The sequence below is a fragment of the Amphibalanus amphitrite genome, unplaced genomic scaffold (assembly GCF_019059575.1).
Source record: "Amphibalanus amphitrite isolate SeventyFive unplaced genomic scaffold, NRLGWU_Aamphi_draft 000324F_arrow, whole genome shotgun sequence".
Classification (NCBI taxonomy): Eukaryota; Metazoa; Arthropoda; class Thecostraca; order Balanomorpha; family Balanidae; genus Amphibalanus; species Amphibalanus amphitrite.
The window spans coordinates 264,158-290,388 of record NW_024881819.1 but is presented as its reverse complement, the minus strand read 5'-3'; the positions used below and the strand labels follow the sequence as shown (position 1 = coordinate 290,388).

General features: G+C 49.0%; 1 protein-coding gene across 2 annotated transcripts in view; it reads right to left on the bottom strand.

Annotated features, from left to right (window-relative positions):
- The window catches only part of LOC122388483 (neuron navigator 3-like), a 326,891-nt gene that overhangs the window by 82,888 nt on the left and 217,772 nt on the right, over nucleotides 1-26,231 (bottom strand). For both annotated transcript variants that reach the window (XM_043379619.1, XM_043379620.1), the window contains exons 13-18: nucleotides 24,347-24,414; nucleotides 18,533-18,669; nucleotides 17,824-18,330; nucleotides 16,126-16,294; nucleotides 12,791-12,963; nucleotides 1,025-1,176 (exon numbers count right to left, since the gene is read on the bottom strand). In XM_043379619.1, coding sequence (XP_043235554.1) covers nucleotides 1,025-1,176; nucleotides 12,791-12,963; nucleotides 16,126-16,294; nucleotides 17,824-18,330; nucleotides 18,533-18,669; nucleotides 24,347-24,414 — 1,206 coding nt within the window. The remainder of the gene's footprint in view (nucleotides 1-1,024; nucleotides 1,177-12,790; nucleotides 12,964-16,125; nucleotides 16,295-17,823; nucleotides 18,331-18,532; nucleotides 18,670-24,346; nucleotides 24,415-26,231) is intronic.

The following is a 26,231-nucleotide window of genomic DNA, read 5'->3' as shown; positions in this document are numbered from 1 at the left end:
CTGGTTGTCAGTGTGATGGGCTGGTTGTCAGTGTGATGGACTGGTTGTCAGTGTGATGGGCTGGTTGTCAGTGTGATGGGCTGGTTGTCAGTGTGATGGGCTGGTTGTCAGTGTGATGTGTCCGTTGTCAGTGTGATGGGCTGGTTGTCAGTGTGATGGGCTGGTTGTCAGTGTGATGGGCTGGTTGTCAGTGTGATGGGCTGGTTGTCAGTGTGATGTGTCCGTTGTAAGTGTGATGGGCTGGTTGTCAGTGTGATGGGCTGGTTGTCAGTGTGATGTGTCCGTTGTCAGTGTGATGTGTCCGTTGTAAGTGTGATGTGTCCGTTGTCAGTGTGATGTGTCCGTTGTAAGTGTGATGGGCTGGTTGTCAGTGTGATGGGCTGGTTGTCAGTGTGATGGGCTGGTTGTAAGTGTGATGTGTCCGTTGTCAGTGAGATGGGCTGGTTGTCAGTGTGATGGACTGGTTGTCAGTGTGATGGGCTGGTTGTCAGTGTGATGGGCTGGTTGTCAGTGTGATGGGCTGGTTGTCAGTGTGATGGGCTGGTTGTCAGTGTGATGTGTCCGTTGTAAGTGTGATGGGCTGGTTGTCAGTGTGATGGGCTGGTTGTCAGTGTGATGGGCTGGTTGTCAGTGTGATGGGCTGGTTGTCAGTGTGATGTGTCCGTTGTAAGTGTGATGGGCTGGTTGTCAGTGTGATGGGCTGGTTGTCAGTGTGATGTGTCCGTTGTCAGTGTGATGTGTCCGTTGTCAGTGTGATGGGCTGGTTGTCAGTGTGATGGGCTGGTTGTCAGTGTGATGGGCTGGTTGTCAGTGTGATGGGCTGGTTGTCAGTGTGATGGGCTGGTTGTCAATGTGATGGGCTGGTTGTCAGTGTGATGTGTCCGTTGTAAGTGTGATGGGCTGGTTGTCAGTGTGATGGGCTGGTTGTCAGTGTGATGGGCTGGTTGTCAGTGTGATGGGCTGGTTGTCAGTGTGATGGGCTGGTTGTCAGTGTGATGGGCTGGTCGGCGGTCGACGCACTCACGTTGGTGGTCAGCTGGTTGGTCAGCGTTTGCACCTTCTCCTGGGACTCGAGCAGCTCTCTCTTCAGCCGGCGGTGGTCACTGGCCTGCTTCTCCTCCTGCGCTGAGTAGATGGAAGACGTGGTAGAGACTAGGCTCAGCGACGAGCCGTGTGCTGCCGACGGCCGGGCACGTCAGTACAATTACCATTTTTCGAATGCCGTAAGTGTGAGGGTTAGTGGAAACAAACCCAACTGCCACCCCGTTTACATTCATAGTAAGCGAAACTTCCGTTTAGAACGGATATTTCCGTTTAGCGATAGGACTGCGCAACTTTCGACTCATGTATCCTGGTTTGGGCGCGCAAAAACGACTATTACGCGGAACGGATATTCTCTCAACTTATCTCAACTTTAAAATCCTGTTGATGACAAACTTCCTTTGGATAATTCATTTTCTTTAATTAATGTTCTCTTTTCTGCTCTTTTCAAACAATGAGGATCGCTAGCAATGTAATCGATGATGATGATGATGATGATGATGTAGTGTTTTAGGGCGCACCAGCAACGAGGCTATATGGCGCCCATAGCAATGTAATCAAAAGCATCCCTAAATATAATTGGGTTTCGGCTTTATTTGCACGCAGTATTTTCAACATTTTATCACATCTGAAAACATTTTATTACGGCTATATTTTCTTTTACCTCCACAAAGACCTATGCAACCAAGTAGTCAGCGTGGAGGGTGCTGGCGGGGCACCGTGACGGACGCGGCAGGGAGCACAGGTTCTGAGCGGCACCGGCGGCGGAACGACCCTGACCGCCTACTTGCGTATGAGTGTATGTGCGGTCTTGTGTGTGTGCGCGCGTGCGTGTAAATCGTGTATGGTGAGATCACGTGCTATTTGTTCAAGTCAAAAATGTGTTATATGTAAACTATGAGACCAAATACATATATAACATCTCAAAAAAAAAAATATGTCACAACTGCGCCAGGTTCAGTTGCAACTCAATGGCTACAAAAAAATGAACAACTTCGTTTTTTCTTCTTTCTTCAAGTACCTCATTTTTCATTGTAAGTGGCCTGAAATGTTTCTTGAATAAATGTTAACATGCCAAAATATAAACACCTTTTTGACTGAAAGCATGCTAATTGCCAAAGCAAAAAAGAAAAACTGTTTATTTCATTATATTGCCTAGGTCCCTAAATGCAATTGGCCGCCGCTAATGTGATTAGAGGTGACACGTGACCGGTGTAAATGTTCTCGTAAAACTGTGGACATTTATATTACCTTTAATCGCGTGCTTTCATTTTATATACCAGTGTGCTTTGTAAGTAAATATTTATTAAGTTTTGTCGTGTCAAACATTTATTTTAGGAGAAAAATTGACTGTGTCAGAACCGTCTAACTATCACAACTCATCCATGCCTGAACCATCAAACATTCTTTTTAACCAAAGTCATTCAATTCAAGTACGGTCAAGACAGTGTTTAGTGTGTTATAATGATAAAAAATGGTGACCAATTGACCATGATTGGTTATACCATTAATATAAACAAAATCCATGATACCTACAGCTGATCCCAAGTTGCGATAATTAGACAAAACTGACGCAGTCAATTTTTCTTCATAAACAAATGTTTGACACAACATAACTTGATAATTACTTACGAGGCACACTGATAGATAGCAGACATTACGGTGATGATATCGCGATGAAAGCTAATTTAACCCTATTCCTGGCGGGCTCCGCCGGGACAAGAAACTGGCGGGGGGGGGGGGGGCCGATTCGGCCCCCCCTTCAGATCTCAAAAACTACACATCGCAGCGACAAACGGTAAACGGCATCGGATACGCACGGTCAAGATCTACAATTTTTACAAAGGTCATTTTCAGGTCAGGTCAAAGATGACGTCATAGGGGTCGAAAAAGTCAAAATGGCGGCGCTAGATATGGAGAGAGTTTTTCTCGAATAACTTTCGAATTAGTCGAGATAGGAACAAACTAAGGGCATCATCGTGATCCTCTCGTCAATCCGCATCGAATGATATATATGTTGACCTCGAAAGGTCAAGGTCAAAGGTTGACCTCAGGTCACGTGACCTCGAGGTCATCATGTATATCATTCGATGCGTCTTGACGAGCTGAACACAATGAGACCATCCACGCGTCTGTATCTTGTTCCTGTACGGAGTTATTGGCCAAAAACCTTTGGTGACCTTTGATGACGTCACATGACCTCACAGCTGCCCAACAGCAAAACAGACCTCAAGGTAGTGAAGGTTGATCGTATATGAAGTCATGTATGGTATATGGGGCCATTCCGACCCGTTTTAGTGGTAAAAACAGGGAGTTGATTTTTCCCCCATTGACTTATAATGGGGAGGTCGCGAAACTGACCTGACCTTAGGTCACCGATATCAAAATTCCGAGATATACAAATTGCACATACTGGTACCCTAACTAAAGCCTGAAGAGAAGAAATTGATCGGTCAAAAACTCTAGCTCTGGCGTGATTGCAAACTTTTCTGAGGTAGGGTCACCAAACCGCCTCTGGTGACCTGACCTGAGGTCAGATCAACTCAAAATTTTCAGACATGTTGCGTAGAAGCCTTTTAGGAAAAGTCAGAAAATTTGAGCTTCCTAGCTCAACGCGTTTGGGAGAAATAACCAAAAAACCTCAGGGGGGGCTCCTGAGGCCCCCCCCCCGCCAGGAATAGGGTTAAATGTCCATAATTTTATGAAAACATCGACACAAGTCACGTGTCGCACCGGGCCGGTGCTCCGTGACTTCCGCGCCGGGCCGGGGAGGATGTCTGAACACACACCCCCCCCCCTTCTAACTCGGTTCCTGGGCCACGTAGCGACACGCAGTAAGCGGCAATCGAAAGAACTTCCAAAATACGGACGAAAACACTTGGGTCATTTTTTGGTCAGGTCTAAGGTCAGGTCACCAGAGGTCATCAAAAGGTAAAATGTTGGCTATTTTAACATTTTGGAAACTGCCAACGGCTAACTCGGGAACAGATAGAGCTACAGCGCCGCAGAAAAGCGCATTCGATAGCTCTTTTAACGCTCTTTCGCCACCATGTCCTCAGATTTGACCTCAGGTCAACTGTTTAGCCTCCAGAGGGACCCCCCCCCAAATAGCCGTTTTTACGAAACGTGTTTTTCGGCAGTAACTTTTGACTCAAAAGAGCCACAACATTACTTTTGCCAGCATCGTGGTCCTCTCGTTAAGAAGCTTCTAATGAACTATAATTTGAGCTTGATAGGTCAACTTGAAAATCTGACCTCAGGTCAAGGTCATGACCTGACCGAAAAAGGTCATGTTGCAGTCGATCAATCGATTCGCATCATCGAGCCGAACACATCTAAGGCGTTTTCATCGCTCTAGCATGCCTCTATCAGAAGTTATTAGCGAAAAATCTGTTAGATACTATTCGTGACCTGAGATGACCTCGGGGATGTTACGATGGGTCACAGGTGCCATTTTCCGGTTCAGTGTGTCAATGTTACCTGCATCCCGATGTTTCAGAGTGTCTAGAACGGCGTTCGTGCAAAAGAGGCGCTTTTCAATTTTCTCCAATTGACTTATAATGGAGAGGTCGCAAAATTGACCTGACCTTAGTAGGTCACCGATATAAAAATTCTGAGATATAAATACTTTTTATAGATACTGTTACTCTTATCAATCGCTGAAAGCTTCAAGGCAATCGTTCAGTCGGTGTAGCTATGACGAGCATTCTATTTTTTTTTTCTGAGGTGAGGTCACTTGGCGTAACCTGGTGACCTGACCTTGAGCGACCTGGGTCTGAAATTTTCACAACATGTGCAGAAAAGATGCACAAATAGGTATGCCAAAAACGGCGGCACTCCAAGCCGCTGTTTTTAATATATCTGCGAAAAAACCACAGGGGGTGGTTTTTTCATACACCCCCGGCCCGGCGCGGGTTGAATGTCCATAATTGTATGAAAACATAAACACCAGTCACGTGCCACCTCCATTGCAACAGCGGAGGCCATTTACATTTAGGTACAGAACGGGATAAATCATCACTTTTTTTCTCGTTGGCTTTAGCACACCTAAATCAAAATATATATGTATATATTTTGACATTAAAAAAAATCCTGAAACATTGAAGGCCGCAACAATGAAAAATGAAATATTTGAAGAGCAAAGTTGTTCAATTGCTTTCATAAAGTCATTGATAAATAATTGCACCTGGCGCAGTTGCGACATTGAAATGTTTTCAGTTGTGTTCAAGTTAGAAACTGCTGCGTGCAAATCAAGCCAAAACCCAATTATATTTTAGGAATGCCCTTGATAACACTGCTAGCGATCCTCATCTGTTGAGGAGAGCAGTAAACAGAGCACTAATTAAAGGAAAAAAATTATCAACAGGATGTTTAGGACATCAACACAGGCTTTTTAAATTGAGATAAGTTGGGAGGTTTGTGGGGTGATGAAAAAGTGATAAATGCTACCTTAAATATTAGATGTTAATGATGAAGCTAGTGCTGGGGCGTTCCACGACAGATCGACCAAAAAAATCGCAAAATAACACCCTACCTCTCATATTTTCATGAAATTTCGTCAATTGGTTTATATTGCCCAGCGATTCGTGTTGTGACATTTTCAATCTCATTCGTCGAATACTTTGGGAGATTCGACCCACGCAACTTAATGTCTAATATAAAAACTCTTAGTGTCATCCGCAGATATTTAGCTAAATACCCATTAGATTCATGTAAATCTGCATATCATCACAATTGGAATTAACCAAAGATCTTCGTGATATCAATTATTTTTGAAAATTTTGATTCTTAATTTATCATCAAATTAATTTATAGAAATCAAATCTTGAAAACGTGGCCATCTTTTTTACAATTTATTTTTGCAGGAAAAGTCTTCTCAACGCATTGTCATTGAATGATGAAAATATTAAAAAGGTGTTTTTCCTCTTAAGGTCGCTATACAACATTGGATTTCGTCGTACAGTGGAAAAATAACAATAACTGTCAACCGGTCTGAACGGAGTACGGTCAAACGTGATCGAGAGCTCATTGCAACGCTGTTAATTTTTTTTTTCTAAAGATGCTTAAGACACCTACGAAAGCCAAGTTAGGACCCAAGGATCCAACGATGTCATAATGGCGTATTGTTTTCAAGAGAGCGAGGTTTAACCCCCTGTGGCCGAGGGAGCGAATGCTGTCCACCTTTGACGGTTTTCTCATCACTGCTGGGGACGCATTGGCGATAGAGTGCTGAAGCCGGAAAATTATTACAATTTATCTAGTTGATTTATCTGGTAACATCAAATGAACTTTCATATAAGCTCACTTTACTGAACTATGACGTCACGTAAGTGAGCCTATCTAATACTTAAAAATGTCACTATAGCGAAACGCCAAACAATAGTTTACGGGGAGGACGTACTTCACGCGTTCTTTGCAAGGTCCGATGCTTTAGTTTTGCTGGTGGACCTTGCGTAACGTCATAATGACGCAACGTCATTTATGACGTCACTAACGCTGATTGAGTCGAGAGTTTTTCATTAATAGATTCCGAACAAAATGACGACATTGAGGGGAAGGACATCAATGTACATAGAATGAGCTGTCGAATCGACAGATACCTTTGCTGTACAGTCTGTCTTAAAAGTACCGCGCAAAGTGACGGTGGATCCATCAAGCCTGACCGATGAAGGACTGCCAAATTTGAGTCACCGAAGCAATGGACATCCTCGTCCATTCCCCAGCTCCATTGGTTCGGTGACTTTTAAATTATAGCAGTCCCTTCCTCGGTCAGGCTTGATGGATCCACCGTCACTTTGCGCGGTACTTTTAAGACAGACTGTACATAGGTATGTATTATCTCAATCGACCAGTTTCGTGACCCGAAATACTTTGCCACATACCGAAATGACGGTGATGCGACCATTTAGGGGATTTATTGACCGAAAATTGGATCCCTGCCTCAAGGCATTTGACCTGACCTTAGAGGTCATCGGTTGGCCGTAATGATAAAACTTTATTTGGAAGAGATCAGCTTAAGATGTTTTCCTCAGGTCGAGGCCACATCAAAGCCGCTGAGGTCAAGAAGCTGGTCAAATGAGGCCATTTCAGCCGTTTTCACGACGGATACCAGACGAATATAGCCAAATCTTTTAGGGGAGAGTGGGGCAAAGCGGCCACCCGGGGCAAAGCGGCCATCCATCGTTTTAGCCCTCCACAGCTGGCGTCAGTTCCAATTTATGATTTCCAATTATTCTTCTCTTTGCGGTCGTTCGAATGACCGGGGTTTCAGGCCCATCGCCATTGTTCTGTGAAACACGGAAAAGCATTTCTTGCCAGGTTACCAATTATGTTTACAATTTTTAAATGTTATTTTATTCCATAACCGTTTGGAATTTTTATAAGCGTTTTTGTCCATGCATTGCGTGGTTATCGTACACGCCTTCTACCAATTTTAATGCTTTTTACCCCACTAATAGCTGAGCTGGAATATTTTTGTCTCGGACGGTATGCGCGGGGCAAAGCGGCCGGGGCAAAGTGGCCAGCCCCCAATTGGCCATAAGTTGTTTCCATCTGAATAAAAACATTATTTATATTCAAATGTGTCGTCATGCATTCATCTTGGCCACTTTTCGGTTACATGAGTTACGAAATTATGCAATTAAATGTTTTTCCAAGAAAATTCTTTCTTTGTTTAGCAATAGGTGGGAAGAGAACAAAGTAAACATCCATCTTCCCTTAAACCTTGTCACCATCAAATACCCTAGTCGTGCATGAGGCAACTATTCTGTTTCTCATATCGGGACTTGAGAAGTCGCCAGTGGCCGCTTTGCCTCAGGGATGGGGCAAAGTGGCCAATATGCTATAGGTTTAAAGTTTTGTCAATATCTCCCATATGTGAACGCCTTTGGAAATGAAACGCAGTTGGAATAAAAGACAATTTAATAGGGATCACATTGGTATAGAAAGAATCTTTCCAAGTTTAAAAATCAAGCGTCGGTATCGTTAGAAACGTTAGGGTGGCCGCTTTGCCCCACTCTCCCCTACTGCAGCTATTTTCGTAACGTAATTTTATTCTAATGTTTGAGTAAAAAGTAACGACTGATAATTTGATAAATAAGGTCAACGAGCAACTAGCGCAACCTAAGCTAAAAACAATTTAGAATCAACCATGATCCAAATTTGACTAAATCCCATCAAATATCAGTAATGTGTGTCAGATAACCGTCGTGAAAACGGCTATTGTAAGCATATTCAGCAGGGTTCCCTGAGTTCACTGGTGGCTTACTCGACTCGTAAGATTAATTTCATTCAGTCATTGACAAGAAGAAAACCGATGACCTCACACCGCACACGACCATACAAAGTAACGGCATATACGACGCATTGCAAGGTCCTCAATGCAAAAACCTAAGAATCGCTCATTGCAAAAGTGCATGAAATCACGATTACAGGCGTTTGAGATGGGCTTGGATCATTTTCGGCATCTAAATAACAGTTTCAATGTTTCAATATTTCCCATTGACTTATATTAGTGAAGTCACGTGACCAGCTTGACCTCGGGTGAAAATTTAGGAAAGTTGAAGGAATTGATGTTGTGAAATCTCAAGAGCCATTACTATATGCCGTTACTTGTTTCATCCCCTGCAAAAGGTATACCCTTACACTGAGAGCACTGCAAAGCTGCAACTTTTTGCATCATTCCGAGGTTTATTTGTGACGTTAAAGGTCAGTAAGCTGACCTGAGCCTATCTGTTGGTATCGACAGATTCGGATTAAATCAATGTTGAAGTATATCAACTTTCAGCTCTCCAGCCTTACAGCGTTGCAAACAATATCGAGAAAACCGTTGGGGCTGCACATCAAACCCTCCCCTTCGGCCGGGTGGGAATAAAAATACTAATAAAGTGAATGTTAGTGAAACATGGAGCATCCCAAGCCACTCACTACCTCGAAATGCATTAATTTCAAAACGTTAGAGATGCTTCCAGTTCCAAGAAAACAGAATACAATATCGGCTAGTTTTCAAGTACTTGTAATTTTGTCACCCCCCACCCACTCTGACCTGGTCACGCCCCTGGCAATTGCAATCAATTACCTTCAAATGCCGCATTTTGGTACTCATATATTTTTTTGTGGCAAAGTTATTCATTAAAATTATACTGAAAGTCCATTATTACAAGGACAGAGCGAACTTCATGCGATTACTAGCTAGAGCCTTCTCCTCATTTGACTCTAACACTAAACACAGCCTAGGCTCTTATGAACGTAAGTTGTGTAGGTATGTCCGGCCACAACGTTCGATTCACAATTTTGATAATTCCTAACGGTTCATTAGCGGATCCAGCCGGACGTGTTTTTTTTTTGGGGGGGGGGGGGCAAATGGCCGAAATTGCCCCTTCCTTTCCATGCACCGCCATAGTTAAAACTCGGGTCTTTTTGGGGGGTAAACGGACTTTGGGGGGAGCATGGTCCTACCCCCCTTGGATCCGCCAGAGTAACGTTTCATCAGTGCAAGCTGCTTAGAAGCATATCAGAATTACATGCGAGGCAGCCAATATCAGTGTTCAGCTCAAAATTAATTTTTTGACCGTCATTGAACAATGCTCGAAACTACTGCCCTCTCCTCCTGACTCGGCTCCTGGGCCACGTAGCGACACGCGGCAAGCGACATTCAAAAGACCTTCGAAAATCAAGACAAAAGCAGTCATTTTTTAAGTCTGGTCAAAGGTCAGGTCACCAGAGAACATCAAAGGTAAAATCTTGCCTATGTATGTCAACACATTTCGAAACTCCGGCGCATAAATCAAGAACCAATAGAGCTGCAGCAGCGCCGCAGAAAAACGCATTCGATAGCCCTTTCAACGCCTTTTCTAAAAACAGTGCTCAGATTTGACCTCAGGTCAACGGTTTAGCTGCCAGAGGCAAAAATTGAAATAGCTGCTTTTACGAACAATGTTTTTTTTAAATAACTTTTGACTTAAGAAACGTCGAGATCTCTCGTCGAGATGGCTCGAATGAATTATAATTTGGACCTAAGAGGTATTTTGAAAATTTGACCTTGGGTCAAGGTAGTGACCTGATCGGAACAGGTCATTTTGCATATCAGTATTCAGTAGATCCGTATTGTCGACCTGAACACATCGAATGTGTTTTCATTCCTCTAAGCATGTCTCCATAAAAAGTTATTGTCAAAAACTGCTGGGGGCCTTTGATGACCTAATATGACCCCAGGGGAATGGAGGGGTCATGGTTGCAATTTTTCGATTTAGAGTGTCTAGTTTGCCTGTAACCCGATGTTTGAGTGTTTGGAATGGCGTTCGTCTAAAGAGCCGCCTTTCGATTTTCTACTATTTGCTCAAAATGGAGAGGGCGCAAAATTGACCTGACCGTCGGTCACCGATATCAAAACTCCGAGATAAACATTTTATACATACTGCTACTCTTACCAACCGCTTAAAGTTTCAAGGCGATCATTCAGTCGGAGTAGCTATGACAAACGTTCAAGTTTTTCTGAGGCGAGGTTTCTTGGAAGTGACGTAGTGACCGGACCTTTAGCGACCTAGGTCTGAAATTTTCATAACATGTGCGGAAAAGATGCATTGACAGGTGTGCCAAATACGGCTGCCGTTTTTTTAGATACCCGTTAAAGACCGCAATGGGGTGTCCGAACATATCAGGCCCCATCTCTCCTGATGACTCTCTTGCAACAAGCTCGGCTTAGCTGGAGGGCATCGGGATGGATGGCAAGACAATATGCATGAATTAGACCAGACCTGATTTCCCCCACTAATGTCCCCTTCCAAGTGAGTGTGTGCATGTTCCTCACTAACAATGTACGATTGAACCCTTAGCGGACAGTTTATGCTGGATTTGGCATCAACTACTATGGCTCTCTGCTCTCTGTATCTACTAACCAAGTTAAATAGGTAATATCATACGTAGTCAATTCTGCTTCTTTTATGTTTTTTCCTCTTCTTAGCAGGGAGTGCCGTGACTTTTCAAGTTCGATTTTGATTTTGGTGTTAACGTAAGGGTTCTGTGCGTCGCTGGGACTGAGGGTGGGGGCACTCCTGGTTGCCTGATCATGGGTAACGGACTAAAAAAAAGAAGTTAAAAAACACCTCCCCAGCCCCGGCGTTGGTTAAAAAAGGCGCTACTTGATGTTTGGTTGGGCAGAGCCTATAGGTTGATGTCACAGATTGGCGTTTGCACGGGCGCATCCAGGTTGGTCCTCCCTCCCCCCCCCGGCCTTGATGGCTAATGATAAGTGATTTTCATTTTTTAAATTTATTTTTGGCAACTTTACAAAATAAAGTGGCGGAAATTCGGGGAGAAAATAGGATTTGGGGGTAAGTTAGGTTCCCCCGGCGCTATCCTAGCGAAAAACCTATTGGGCATTTGCCCCCCCCCCCCCCAGATGACCCTGGATCCGCCGTAGCTTATTTGTTATGACATCATCCATTGGGGAGAAATGTGTCATGATTGCCATTTTTCTTCATCCAGTATCATTTATCAAATCAAGTTTGAGTTCAGAAGGTTTATCCAAAAATATTTTCAGATTTATTATGGAAGCAGTTGATATTCATAACACCGACAAAATACCAAATGCCTTTGGTATATAATACCGAATACCGAGTCGGTATTGGTTCGGTATCGGTATACCGAAATTTCGGTAACCGATTGACACCACTAGTTGGTACAAACCTCCTGGCAATTGAATCCTATGGTTCCTAGATACACCAAATTTACAAGGGTAGGTGGACCCATAGGAGATCTCACTCTGTGACACACAGGAGTGGCGGACAGAGTGGCGGAGTGGCGGACAGAGTGGCGGAGTGGCGGACAGAGTGGCGGACAAAGTGGCGGACTGGCGGAGTGGCGGAGTGGCGGACAGAGTGGCGGAGTGGCGGACAGAGTGGCGGAGTGACACACAGAGTGGCGGAGTGGCGGACAGAGTGGCAGAGTGGCGGACAGAGTGGCGGAGTGGCGGACAGAGTGGCGGAGTGGCGGACAGAGTGGCGGACTGGCGGAGTGGCGGACAGAGTGGCGGACTGGCGGAGTGGCGGACTGGCGGAGTGGCGGACAGAGTGGCGGACAGAGTGGCGGACTGGCGGAGTGGCGGAGTGGCGGAAAGAGTGGCGGACAGAGTGGCGGACAGAGTGGCGGACAGAGTGGAGGACAGAGTGGCGGACAGAGTGGCGGACTGGCGGACAGAGTGGCGGAGTGGCGGACAGAGTGGCGGAGTGACACACAGAGTGGCGGAGTGGTGGACAGAGTGGCAGAGTGGCGGACAGAGTGGCGGAGTGGCGGACAGAGTGGCGGAGTGGCGGACAGAGTGGCGGACAGAGTGGCGGACTGGCGGAGTGGCGGAGTGGCGGACAGAGTGGCGGAGAGTGGCGGACAGAGTGGCGGACAGAGTGGCGGAGTGGCGGACAGAGTGGCGGACTGGCGGAGTGGCGGAGTGGCGGACAGAGTGGCGGACAGAGTGGCGGACTGGCGGAGTGGCGGACAGAGTGGCGGACAGAGTGGCGGAGTGGCGGACAGAGTGGCGGAGTGGCGGAGTGGCGGAGTGGCGGACAGAGTGGCGGAGTGGCGGACTGGCGGACAGAGTGAGTCGCTGCAGGAGGTGAGCCCAGCTGGAGGCCGCTGGCCGCAGCCCATGTGCCGCACTGCACCGGCGCTCCGGCGGCCGCCCCGCGCCGGTTCTCCGGTCTCTGGTATGTGTGTGTGTGGGGGGGGGGGTCGGTGGGAGGTGGTTTTGGCTCACCGTCGTCGTCTTTGCTGGCGCGCGCGCCACAGCTGCTGCGGCCGGCTCCGGGCGACAGCGGGAAACTGGCCCGACTGGGCGAGCCCGGCGCCGGCGCCGAGTAGTAGGCCTCCTCGTCTGCCGAGCCAGCGCGCAGCAGCGCGCCAGAGTTCAGCTTCTCAGAGCGGGTGGACCTGCGGCAGCGGCGGTAGGCACTCAGTGGCCGGTAGGCACTCAGTGGCGGCGGTAGGCATTTCTGTCCAACTTTTGCTGGGGTGCCCCTGTCCTGCAGGGGGGCACTTCTCTTTTGCTATCTAAAAGTTCACGATCACCACGAACCCACATCAGCGTCCGTTCGCTTGGTGTGTGACCCCTTGGCCTTTGGCCGCGACAACTGCCAGCTTGCCGGAGCACCCCTCCCTAAACGCGCTCCCACACCCATTCCCCTCCCTCCTTCTCGGGGTCGTGTCACGGAGGCTTGGGCTTACGCTACTATCGGCCGCTGCGTAGCTCTCACCGAGCGCATGGGAATACGTAGGGTCTCTCGGTGCGGATTCAGCCAACTACCGGCTCGCGACACCAGCGCCGCGTAGTGGCGACGGTACATTCTTTTTAGACATACTGTACAGTGGGTCTATTTAAGATCTCCAGAGCCACCACGTGGCGCTACGGTCGGGGTAGGGCGAGTCCAAATCCCGAGGGGAGTGAGGTCGCCGGTCATTGTGGGGGAAGGAGAGAGGGGGAAGTGACACGCTGCTATCGCGGCGTGGAGCGTGCGTAGCGCCGGGAGTGGGCCGCCCAGGGCCGCCCGCCACTGCGCCGCGGCTGAGGGGAGGGGATGCTGGTTGCGGGTGCGCTCACTCAGGTATGGTGGTATCCTGTTCATGTGAGGCCAGCAAGAATGCGACTGAAGGGAATAGTTATCTCAAACAAACGGGCAAGCGAGAGGCAACGCCTTAATGAAATCAAGGACCTATGCTTTCAGTCGATATTTGCATGATGTCTTAGGCTTTTCTAAATTTTTATTCAGTTGCATAATTTCTTTCATTCTTTGGCAAGCTCAGCCTTGATGGGTTTTTATCGGGTCGAAAACAATCACGAGTTGAAATGGGTCCAGAGAAACGACCAAAAACATATTTATGGAACTCAGCAAAACATCCTATATGTATAGGTGCGACAATTTTGACTTTATCGGGGAAAGATAAATCACCGTGCTTGTCAGTGCTGCAGAAGAAGGAAAGGTTTTGGTTAGTGTCTAGATAAAACCAGAGCCGTGTGGGGCTCGAACCCACGACATCGCACTCGGCACACAGAACACACAGCTCCAACGCTACGAGCACCTGTCACACTGCGCCCCTGCGCAGCCTGCTGGATAGTGTTTCGGCCAAAGTTGTTGGTTGGATGTCTGACGTCTGTGAATGTCACGAGGCCAAGCCCGAAGGTAAATGAGGGAGCTGAACCAGGCTGGACCGGGGTCTTACACCCAATCGTGGTTATACAGGGTGTCCCAGAAGTCTTGAAGCTTTTTTATTTTTGCTGTGTGACCTTGCTATGCCACCGATTAAGGCCAATCATACCTCAAACGAAAGAGAATGAACTGAAATTTTGTATTTTCATGCGTAGAGCACCACTTTAGTCAGGTGGCCCCCGTTGTGAGTCGCACAAGAACGAGCGCGAGAGATCACGTTCTTCGCTGCCACCAAGATCTCCCGGTTTGCGAAACACCGGTGTCGCCATGCCCGTTTCTTGTCAGCTTCAGAGTCTTATTCCCTGAAGCGAGCGACATAATATTAGCGGCATATATTTGCGACAGGTTGATATTTGTCTTAGCCCCATAATAATGCGACAAATCAAAGGATTACAACGGGCTGTTGCTTAGCGCGCTCAAGCAGCTGAGCCTTATTTTCGTAATGGATGCGTGCAAACATGTCCGGAGACTTTCTGATCAGTAAATCATTATGTTGCTAATGTTTTCTCGGGGATGCAACACTATGTTTTTTGGCTCACTTCATGGAATAAGTTATAAGGCTCTGAAGCTGACCAGAAACGGGCATGGCGACACCGGTGTTTCGCAAATCGGGAGATCTTGGCTGCAGCGAAGAACGTGATCTCTCGTGCTCGTTCTTGTGCGACTCACAACGGGGGCCACCTGACTAAAGTGGTGCTCTACGCATGAAAATACAAAACTTCAGTTCATTCTCTTTCGTTTGAGGCATCATTTGCCTTAATCAGTGGCATAGCAAGGTCACACGACAAAAATAAAAAAGCTTCAAGACTTCTGGGACACCCTATACAAAACAGAAGTTAGTTTCGGGTCACATATCTTTATATTTTTTGTGTGTGTGCTTTTAAGCTATTTTATTTTATAGTTTTTTAATTCGAAACTTTATGCACAAAAATGCAATACTCGTCCACTTTTCCTCATCCTCTTTTAGCGACTAAATTTGACCTTAGTCCGATGTGAACCATCTCACAAAAGAAGAATCGCCGGCCGTGACAATAATTCGCCCAAAGGCGGTCTACGCAAGAAACACCAGCCAGTCCCTAACTGGCGAACGATATTTCTGGTGCTGGAATCATCTCCAATGAAAATTTCAAGGAAACATTAAAAATCTTAATCCTTTGAGCTACTGGGTGCTCTAGCATTCCATCTGCCAGTTGCATTCCCAACATCACTATCATTACCAACAACAATGCCTCCACAGCATCATGCATTACTAACATCACATATGCATTACTTTGAGTGCGTAATAGATGACAATAGATGCACCGGCCACGGCAAACCCATGCCTTTATCCTTTCCTTCCAAGCAGCCAGGCTACCGGCCGCCAGGCCCGCCACCGCGATATGGAACAGCGGGCCGGCTGGAATGCGTCATTTGCCTGCGGCAGCGCCCAGCTGCGCCGGGGCTGTTTGACAGGTCACCCATACCGTGACCTCGCCCCTCCCCACCTCCCCACCGGGCCCAGCTCGGTACTGAACACCCTTTGACTTTGACATGGACTCGACTAAGGCTCAACGCCATCTAGTTACGTCTGGAGATCCTTACTAGATCCACTGTACGACCGACAACCCGTCGGGGCAAATTTCGCACTGGGGTACCTACTCAAAATTTGAAGAATTTAAGACGTTTCCATGAGTTTTGAAGGTATGGATAAGTTCTAAAAATCCGGTTCTCCTTATCCGGGTCATTAACTCCATATGGTCCAGGAAAGCTGGCACACTACCTTTAAAAGTAATCCGAAAAGATTAGGGCCTCCAGCGGGACGGCGGCGGCGGCGACAGGGCGCTGTCATTCGGTGACCACTGCCCGCCACTGCTACGGAGCGCAGCGCGCGCCCCCTCGGCCCACTAACCGTATCGAGTTGCTGCGGCTGAGCCGCGGCGACGGGCCCGCCTCCCACTGGCCGCCGCCCATCAGACGGCCCTGCGTCAATGAGCCGCTGCGCTGCGAGTGGCTCTGCGAGAGCAGGCCGGACGCGCCGGAGCTCACCGACTCCAGCGACTCGGCCTCGGTCATACTGCCTGTCAGGAGAGAGGAGAGCCTCGGTCATACTGCCTGTCAGGGGAGAGAGGAGAGCCTCGGTCATACTGTCTGTCAGGGGAGAGAGGAGAGCCTCGGTCATACTGCCTGTCAGGAAAGAGAGAGCCTCGGTCATACTGCCTGTCAGGGGAGAGAGGAGAGCCTCGGTCATACTGCCTGTCAGGGGAGAGAGAGCCTCGGTCATACTGCATGTCACGGGAGAGAGAGCCTCGGTCATACTGCATGTCACGGGAGAGCCTCGGTCATGCTGCCTGTCTGAGGGAGCCTGAGTCATGCAAGCAATCGAAAAAACAAAAATGCATATTTGGACAATAGTTTGCAAGTCTGTATGGAGATAACCTATCATAAACAACCGAGCATATAGCAAATAACTCATCAACAAATATGACCGCGATCCGCCCAATTAGTGACAATACATATACACAAAGGGCACGCACGTGCGCTCGTGGAGACATAAAAGCTGGCGAGCTTTAGAAGCTAAATCATACAAGGATTAGGATATGTTCTGACCGTTTTACAGCAGCGACGTTTCAGTCGCAGGCGACCAGCTGCCGGGCATCGGCGGTGACATACATGTGTGCATCGCTATTTCACAGTAGCTGTGATATTTATGTCACATCTACTGTGAAATAGTGGCTGGCGGTCGCCGGCGACTTGCTTACGTCATATTTACGGCACCGCCAACCCTTCCCGAGCAACCAACGACGCCATGGCCGGCTTGTGCTCTTGAAAGTTGTTTGGTGTTGTTTTGTGATAATGATTTTTTTTTTCTTGAAATAGGGTATGGACCAGACCATTTTCAAAGAGGTCCGTCTCATCTCACCGTCCCCTGGTGTCCGCTAGTGGCCGGGACTTACTTCACACACCTACTGTACAAGCGTACGTACATCTAACGCAGATAAGGGATAGCGCAATAACTTCACATTTAGGGCGGCAGCATCATTTTGAGGGGCATCACCGACATGTCAAGGGGCGGCAGAATCATTTTGAGGGGCGCCACCGACAGTACAAGGGGCGGCAACATCACATTTTGGGGGACACAGTTAATTTGAAGGACGTTACGATGGCATTAAGAGGCAGCATAATCATGGCAAGGGGCGGGCGCATCATTCCAAGGGCCGTCACCATCCCTTTCAGGAGTGGCGGCATCACCTTCAAGGGCGGTAATTGGGCCTGCATGCGCCTGCGGCATATTATGTATAATGGCGGAGACTGGGTAGGCACTGGGTCGGCATTTTCCGTGACTAAATCGGTAATCGCCAGCGCAGTGAACATGTTACAATACCGATCCGGTAGGTAACGGATCGGTGTGAGCTACGCTTTCAACACGGTTTCCCGTTTCTCCGAAGTGAGAATTGCCCAGAGGCACTGAATGTTATTGGTCCCACGTCAATGCCCACAAATAACTCCTGTTAGAGCCTATAGACCGCCAATAACTCCTCTCAGCATGCACAGACCGCAAGAAACTGAGCTCTCAGAGCGCACACCTCTGCCGCCGCCGGCAGCTTACCTCTGAGCGTTTTGGCGAGCTGCTGTCCCACGTAGGTGGTGTAGGCGGAGCTGGGCCGCTGGGCGGGCGCCCGGCGCGGCTCGCCGTAGCCACTGTAGTTGCTGTCACTCAGAGAGCCGTCGGAGACGTTGGCTGCGCGCTGCCGCTGGCCGGCCGTGGGCAGTGTGCCGGCAGCCAGCACTCGCTCGCGCACCGCCTGCGCCAGCTGGTGCGCGGCCGGCGCCGTCAGGCTGTACGATTTGAGCTGGTGCGTCCGGCGCTGCTCGGGCTGGCCGGCCAGCTCGGCCGTGGTCTGGGTGCTGCCGCTCACCTTCACCTTGGTGCGCGGCCGGTGCTCGGGGTCCTTGGGCGGCAGACCGGCGCTGCCTGCCGAGCTCACCGACGTCTGACTGCTCGGACGTTTCGTGTAGATGGCCGCAGACTTGCGCAGCTTCTGGCGTGACAACTTCAGGCCGGGCGACTCGGCGGCAGCAGTCACTGCCGGCTCAGACGTACTGGTGCCATTCTCTGCAGCGGACAGAGCGGGGTCAGCGCGGACCGGGAGCGACAGGCAGAGGGGGGGGGCTTAACAATCAGGCGGCCGGTTGCATTAGGCAATGCAATTCAGACTCTCAAGGCACAGTTTTGCTAGCGGCGTCACAGGGCACCACTGGCTGCGGCCGGTTGGCAGGCCGCAGCCGTGCTGCCGCGCCAGTGATCGTTCGCTCACCGCGCGGCTGTTGTCCTAGCGGCGTTTGGCTTTGCTCGCGGTGCTGGCGGCCGGCCGGCGGCTCGTGCGACGCACTGACCAGCCGGCGCTGGTCGCGCCCCTCCAGCGCCTGCTTCCACTGCGTCTGCGATATCTGCCTGCCGACGGTACAGGCAGGTCAGCCGGGCCCGGCGGCGGCAACCAGTGCCGGCGCGCCGCGACGCCTCCTATTGGATGGGCTGCAATTTCCACCGGAACACACTCCGTCTCAGCGCTTCTTAAGATGCAATGGATCTCTGTAGTTTTTTTTGTGTACAATTTCATCAAGTTACGAAGTTCAACCATAAGGAATATTCCGCTTCAACAAGATAAAAAGACCATTTTTGGCCTCGTCGTATCCGATTTTCATGAAATTCTAACCTTAATAAAAATTGTAAAATTTACCTTATGCTCATAATATCGGAGAAATTCACTGAAAAAAATCCAGAAAATATTTTCGAGCTTGGTTCTTCTTCGGTGAAATCAAAAATGGCGAGAGAGCGGCAACAACAATAAAATTCAAACTGTTAAAACACACTTCAATTCACCACGCATCTTGCTACATACAAAATTTCAGCGAAGCCTACACCACATCCATATAATTATATAGTTCATACTTTTTCAGTTTAAAGATCAAGCTCATTAAGGATTTTGTCATCACCGCACATGCAAAATCAATATTACACGAGTATCAAGGCACAGTGTCATCCAGGGCTGCGGAGTCGGAGTCAGAGTCGGAGTCGGAGTCGGAGTCGGAGTCGGTCGGAGTAGACAGTTCTGACCGGAGTCGGAGTCGGAGTCGATTTTGGAAACCGGAGCCGGAGTCGGAGTCGCAGTCACTGAAAATCCATCGACTCCGCAGCCCTGGGTCATCATCACAGTCAGTAGCTATCGCATTAGCAGATATAATGTACAGTAGGTCCACTAAAAAAGTCCCCCGCTCCAGAAGCGGCCTGCCGGCCGAACCCATCCATATTTTTGAAGTCATTCAGATTTTTGAAGGCATCAAACATAAGACATTAGATATTGGAAAACATTGGACAGCATAATATCAAATAGCTATGATATGTGGTTCATATGTATCACGTAACTATACACCACAATTCTAAATGAGCGATATCAGTTTGCAGCAGACACACGGCATCTAACAAGTAAAGATCATTCACATCATTGGCGGTCGCAGGGGGGGGGGCCATGGGGGCCATGGCCCCCCCCCCTTTGGTGCTGAAAGGTGGGGCCATACTATCTTTTGGCCCCACCTTTCAGATCGAACAAAAGTCCTAGAAAAGCTTTTCGTATGTTTCATTTTCTTTCTTGCGCCATCAAAGGACGTAAATTTCACTCATGAGTGGGCTCAGTTTCGCATTCTGTCAATTTGGCGGTCAGCGTCGCTGGCACCGGTTCACGAGTATGGCCGGATCTTATATGGAATATCAGCGTGGGTTTACTTAAGGCTCTCGTAGGCCCAGCATTCAGCAATGGCTGGCATGAGACCCTCTTCGGCAGTGGCGGGTGGGCCCTGCTAAAGGAGATTGGCTCCAAGACACTAAAGTAAGACCTCATGGGTTGGTGCTGTGCACCTCAGAAGCCCGGTGGTGATGCCGTATGCCGGTTTGGTTTCTTAATGATTAGCGTGGGACCTTCGGGGCCTGCACAGAGTTTGCCTGAGCTAGTATGTAATCTCAGAGGCATGTGTGTAATGTGTAAACAGTGGCGGTCGCGACTCGCGGGGGGCCGGGGGGGGGGGGCATCAGGGCCATGCCCCCAAAGGTCAATAAAGGGGGCCATCATATCATTTGACCCCCCCTCAAACAACCAATGGGCTCCCATATAGGTGTATGGGGCCCTGGCAATTATTCGATCGTCACGAGGCTAAAAAAAAAAACACGCCAAGCTATTAATATAGCTCCCACACCGGTCTTTGAGCGTCCTACACTGACCTCTGAGGGAACTTCAGTGGCGGTCAAGCGCCCACGTTGACCGCTAAGAGCCTACATCAACCTCTGAGGCCCCACATCTGGCCTATGAGGGCCCCTAACCGGCCTCAGGGGTCCCAACCGGCGTCTGAGGGTCTCACACCGGTCTCTGGTGGCCTTATTTCTGTCTCTGGTGTCCCAAGACGAACCTTTAGACCTGCCAATAAGGGCCCCGCACTGGCTGCTGAAGACCCGAAGCGGGCCTCTAAGGGTCTGCATTGGCCTCTGAGGAGGGCCCATCTTGGCCTTTGAGGGCCCTCTGCTGGCCTCTGGGGTCCAACGACGGCTCATGCCGGTCTTTTAGGGCCCCACACTGACCTCTGAGGGCCCATGTTGGCCTGTAATGAGTAAGGACCCACATTAGCCTCTGAGAGCCCAACTCGGTCTCTGATGGTCTCAAACTACTGGCCTTTGTAGTTTGCAGGCCCTGTACTGGTCTCTGAGGGCCCTAAACTGGCCTCTACATGAAAACATACATGTATTGTATTGTATTGTATTGTATTCACTCAGCAGCACATTCCAATGTAAGCATGCACATCTGATGGGATGACACACAATTGGCTATTACTGTGCTTTGTCGAACAGTGTATAAACAAATAGGGACCAATATATTTACTGTAACAAACACATCACTCTCGCACGTATATCTACAGTTTAACACCGACAAGGCATCCAGCGTTCACGTACTCACGACAGAGAGACAGTTTCTCTTCACTGCGGCTGCAAAACGTGTTCTGTTCCGCGCTCTAACTTGGGGCGGCAGGGCGTTATAGTCGGCTACCGCACGGTACAAGAACTGTCGTTTGCCGCTGTTGTGCTGTACAGGTGGTAAGCGGATGTCACCCGAGTGACGCGTGTTTCTGCCGGTGATTTCGATGTTCTGACTAAGACTATTCGCAAGGCAGACAGGCTGTCCTGTTGTAATGATACTGTGTAGTGTGGTCACGTTGTGATAATAGGCTAGACGGTTTGCGTTCAGTACAGGGCTTTGTTGTATCACGTCAGATATATGGTCGAACTTACGACGGTTTGTCATGACTCTGGCGCAGAAATTAAGGATTGCTTGGACCTGCTTCATGTTTGTCTGGTTTGCGCTACCGTACACAGAAAGGCAATAACGTACAATCGAAATCACCAGACTCTCCACCACAGTGCTGACGAGCTCACCAGGAAGACTGTGCCTGACGTGTGACAGGGCTACAAGCAGTCCCGTACAGCGTGTTTTAATGTCAGCGATGTGAGCAGAGAATGTCAGAGACCGATCAAATGTCACTCCAAGATTGCGAACAGTGTCACTCTCCTCTATGCGAGTGGTCCCAACAGTGATGGAGACGGGTGGCAGGCGTTTCAACATCTGTTGCGTTCCGACCACGATCAGTTTAGTTTTGCCGGCATTCAGTTTCATGGCATGCTGTCCAAACCATTGGTACATTGTGGAGACCGCACGCTCCAGCCTATCCGAAACCTCAGCCAGGTCTGCCCGCTTACCGGATACGATGATCTGTGTATCGTCCGCGTACTGTGTGATATGCACATCCCTCTCAACATGGAGGCTGACATCATTAGAGAAGATCGTGTACAGCAATGGCCCGAGGGCACTCCCTTGATACACGCCAATGGGATTTTCACGAGGTTGTGACGTCAGATGACCACGATGTCTACAGGTAAATGACACCTTTTGACGATGGTTGCGCAGGTAGTTTTCGAACCAGTGAGTGTCTACACCGTGAAGGTGAAGCTTCTCGAGGAGCTTTCCGTGGTCAACCACATCAAAACATTTGGATAGATCCAACAGCACCACCATTGCAATTTCACCACTGTCCATGGCCCTAAGTAGGGTATCGCTCACCGACACGAGGGCTGTCTGACATGAATGATGTCTGCGGAACCCATGCTGTGATTCAGCGAAGAGATGACATGTCTCGAAGAAATGATACAGCTGCTCATGGACAATACGTTCGGCGATCTTAGCTATGCAAGGGACGATCGAGATCGGTCTAAAGTTAGCCGGATCGTTTTAAAGTCCTGACGATTTGTAGATGGGTTTGACTAATGACATTTTCCAGGAATCAGGGACAATACCAGTAACGAGGCTTGTGTTGATAAAATTTTAATATCATTATATCAAAAATAGGTAAATGTATTAATAGCGCTATGGCATCGCCTTTGGCATCGCCGATTTCTGCAACCGTTCTACCCTCATCACTCAACTGAATAATTCTCCCCTTTTCAAAAACGGTGCAGTGATACGGCATCTCAAACCTAGAGCGCCTACACTCAAGTTCAAGCTAACGGTCTCCACTCTCCAATTCAGATACCTATCGAAACCTTTCCGCGACCCGGTGCTGTGGCTCAATCAGTGGGCCAGCTGGCCGCAGACCATACCCGCAGGGCATGAACCTTTGACCATATTAGGTCAACACGCCGTGGCCCCAGCCCGCTCGCCAGGTCCGCGCTCATTGGCCGACGCGGCAACCGCACAACCTGTCCCCTCCCCTCCGTAGTACTCGCAGCGGCCGGCGGATTCAGCCAAGTTACCGACCTGCCCAGCCCGGGGAGGGCCGGCCGGGAAAGATACATATTTGACCGACTATACATATTATGAGAATGTGCCTAAATGCAAATACACTTCCAATACTGCGCGTCAGTTAAATGGCAAAGAAAGAGAGAATACATATATAAGACAATTCATGTTGACAGTATCTGTTTTTCTATTCAACATTTATTTTATATTCTGAATACAATATACGGCCGCAGATTTTGCCCATTTTATAAACCCAACCCGTGTATTGATCGTTTCGTTCGTTGCAATGTATGCCGCTTCCGTCGCCTTTCTACTCCCCTTGCTTTTGCACTTCGCTATCACTCTCGCCCCTCCCCAATTCGGTAAATGATTCGTTGAGTGAGCATGAAGCACGAATGCACTGTGTTCCATGTCGTTTCTTACATCTCTCCTATGTTCCTTTAATCTTTTGTCCATGCCTCTACCTGTTTCACCTATATATGACTTTTCACAATGCCCACAGGGTACCTGATATACAACGCTAAGATCTACATTTCTACTTATTTTCTTTTGCGTGATCTCTCCTATTTTTCTGCCAGAAGTCAATACGACTTTGACGCCTGTCGTTTCAAGTTCTTTCGCGATGTTTTCGGCTGCTTTTGAGTTCGGTAATGAAATATATCTTATGTCGTTCTTTTGTTTCGCTTCAGCTTTTGCTCTGTTTCGAATGTTCAACGCTTTTTTCTTGAGACGAATGAGATAGCCTTTGGGATATTTAAGCTTCATGAAACTGGAAAAGATGTGCTCAATTTCTTCAGCAAGATACTCCTCACTACAAATACGAAAGCCCTTAAGAAAAAGCCCAATACCACCCCACTTTTCACTCTTCACTCATCTCCAGAGAGAGAAAAAAAAACAGGAGAGTGTGACCAAAAGCACTGTGTGAGCTGGAGATCAGAAACCCGTCCCCTCTCCCACTCAAAAATCCGTGGCGACGCCCCTGAGCCGGCCAGCCGGCCGCTCACACTAAAAAAATATGTCTTTCTACGCAAAACTTCGCTTGCTCGTAACTGCAGGTCTTGCAGTGTATGCTTACCTACTAGATTTGTAGAAAGCCCACAAAAAGCTTCGTGGCCCCTAGCACAAGGCGCTTTTAGGATCTTACGGGAAACGTCGGGGACCGCTCCTTGCAACTAACAAGAAAAAGTTAGGCATGGTGCCCGTTGTTTTCTAGAACACCCCCTCCCCGGAGCCTCGGTGGGACCAGCGACGGGCAGAAGCAGCTCACCGGCGCTGACTGGCCAGGTGACCACTCACCGGAAGTGGGGGGCGGCCGGCTGACTGGCTCTGGCGGCGCCACCGAACTCGGCCGAATGCGGCGCCTTCTGCCAATCAAAAGGGCGGGCGCGGTCAGAGACAGTCATCAGCTGACCAGCTCCAGCTCGTGCTGCCACCCTCGTCAGCTGGTGCCAGTGTGGGCGGTACACCGAGGTGCGGCACACCCTGCCACCCTCGTCAGCTGGTGCCAGTGTGGGCGGTACACCGAGGTGTGCGGCACACCCTGCCACCCTCGTCAGCTGGTGCCAGTTGGGCGGTACACCGAGGTGCGTGTGTGCGTGCGCGTGTGCGTGTGTGTGTGTGTGTGTGCGTGTGTGTGTGTGTGTGTGTGTGTGTGTGTGTGTGTGTGTGTGTGTGTGTGTGTGTGTGTGTGTGTGTGTGTGTGTGTGTGTGTGTTTGCACCGTGCAGAGGGGTGCTTTGACGTCGTGCACAGGTCAAACGGTGCGGTCGATTGGGCTGAAATTTTCGCAGCGTGTTGATGACGTCACGCGCACGTGCAGTGGCGTGTTTCGAGACTCAGGGGGTAAATGGGTGGCACGTGGCACGCGCTGGAAAAATGCGTATTTCCTCACAAATTTGCTCGGTCTTCGAGGCATCGGCAGCCGGGTTCGATGAGCTTTGCAACTAAAATGCATGGCAAGCGGCGGTGGGTGCCTCTCATTTGCGGATGACAGCTTATTCATTTTGATAAACAGAGGCGAATGAATATGTTGATTTTCGGTAAATAAAGACAGTTTTTAATACGCTTACACAAATGCACTGGGTTTGCCGCAATGCGCCACATTTGTCCAGAGGCGCCATTTTTGTCGCTGATCGCAAAACTTTGTCAAATATGGTCCGATAAAGGTGCGATTCGGTGGAAGGATGCATGACAAAATGACAGGCACAAATGCACCACTTTTGTCACAATGCGCCATTTCAACCAAATACGATTAAGAATAATGGAATGACACGAGTAGGAGCAGGGTTAGGAACTCTTTTTTTATCAGTTTATCTGATAGTCTGTGACCTCACATGGCCCAGTGGTAGTGGTAGGTGTAGTGGTAGTAGTATTGGTAGGAGTAGCAGTAGGGGTAGTTGTAGTATTAAGGGTAGTGGTAGGGGTAGTGGTAGGGGTAGTGGTAGGGGTAGTGTTAGGGGAAGTATTAGGGGTAGTGGTATGGGTAGTGGTAGGGGTAGTAGTAGGGTAGTGGTAGGGGTAGTGGTAGGGGTAGTGGTAGTGGTAGGGGTAGTGGTAGTGGTAGGGGTAGTGGTAGAGGTAGTGGTAGGGGTAGTGGTAGGGGTAGTGGTAGGGGTAGTAGTAGTGGTAAGGGTAGCAGTAGGGGTAGTGGTAGGGGTAGGGGTAGGGGTAGCGGTAGGGGTAGGGGTAGTGGTAGGGGTAGTGGTAGGGGTAGTGGTAGGGGTAGTGGTAGGAGTAGTGGTAGGGGTAGTGGTAGGGGTAGTGGTAGGGGTAGTGGTAGGGGTAGAGGTAGGGGTAGTGGTAGGAGTAGTAGTATGAGTAGAAGTAGTAGAAGTGTGGTGCAGGGCGATCTAATGTGACGTGGTGACCCTATACGACCTGGCCTGACCGAAGGTGACCTGGCCTGACCCAGTGTGACCATGGATGACTTAGTGACCCAGTGGTAGTGGCAGTAGTGTAGTGGTAGTAGTATTGGTAGGAGTAGCGGTAGGGGTAATGGTAGTATTAGGGGTAGTGGTAGGGGTAGTGTTAGGGGTAGTAGTAAGGGTAGTGGCAGGGTAGTGGTGGGGGTAGTAGTAAGGGTAGTAGTAGTAGGGGTAGTAGTAGGGTAGTGGTAGGGGTAGAAGTAGGGGTAGTGGTAGGGGTAGGGGTAGTGGTAGGGGTAGGGGTAGTGGTAGGGGTAG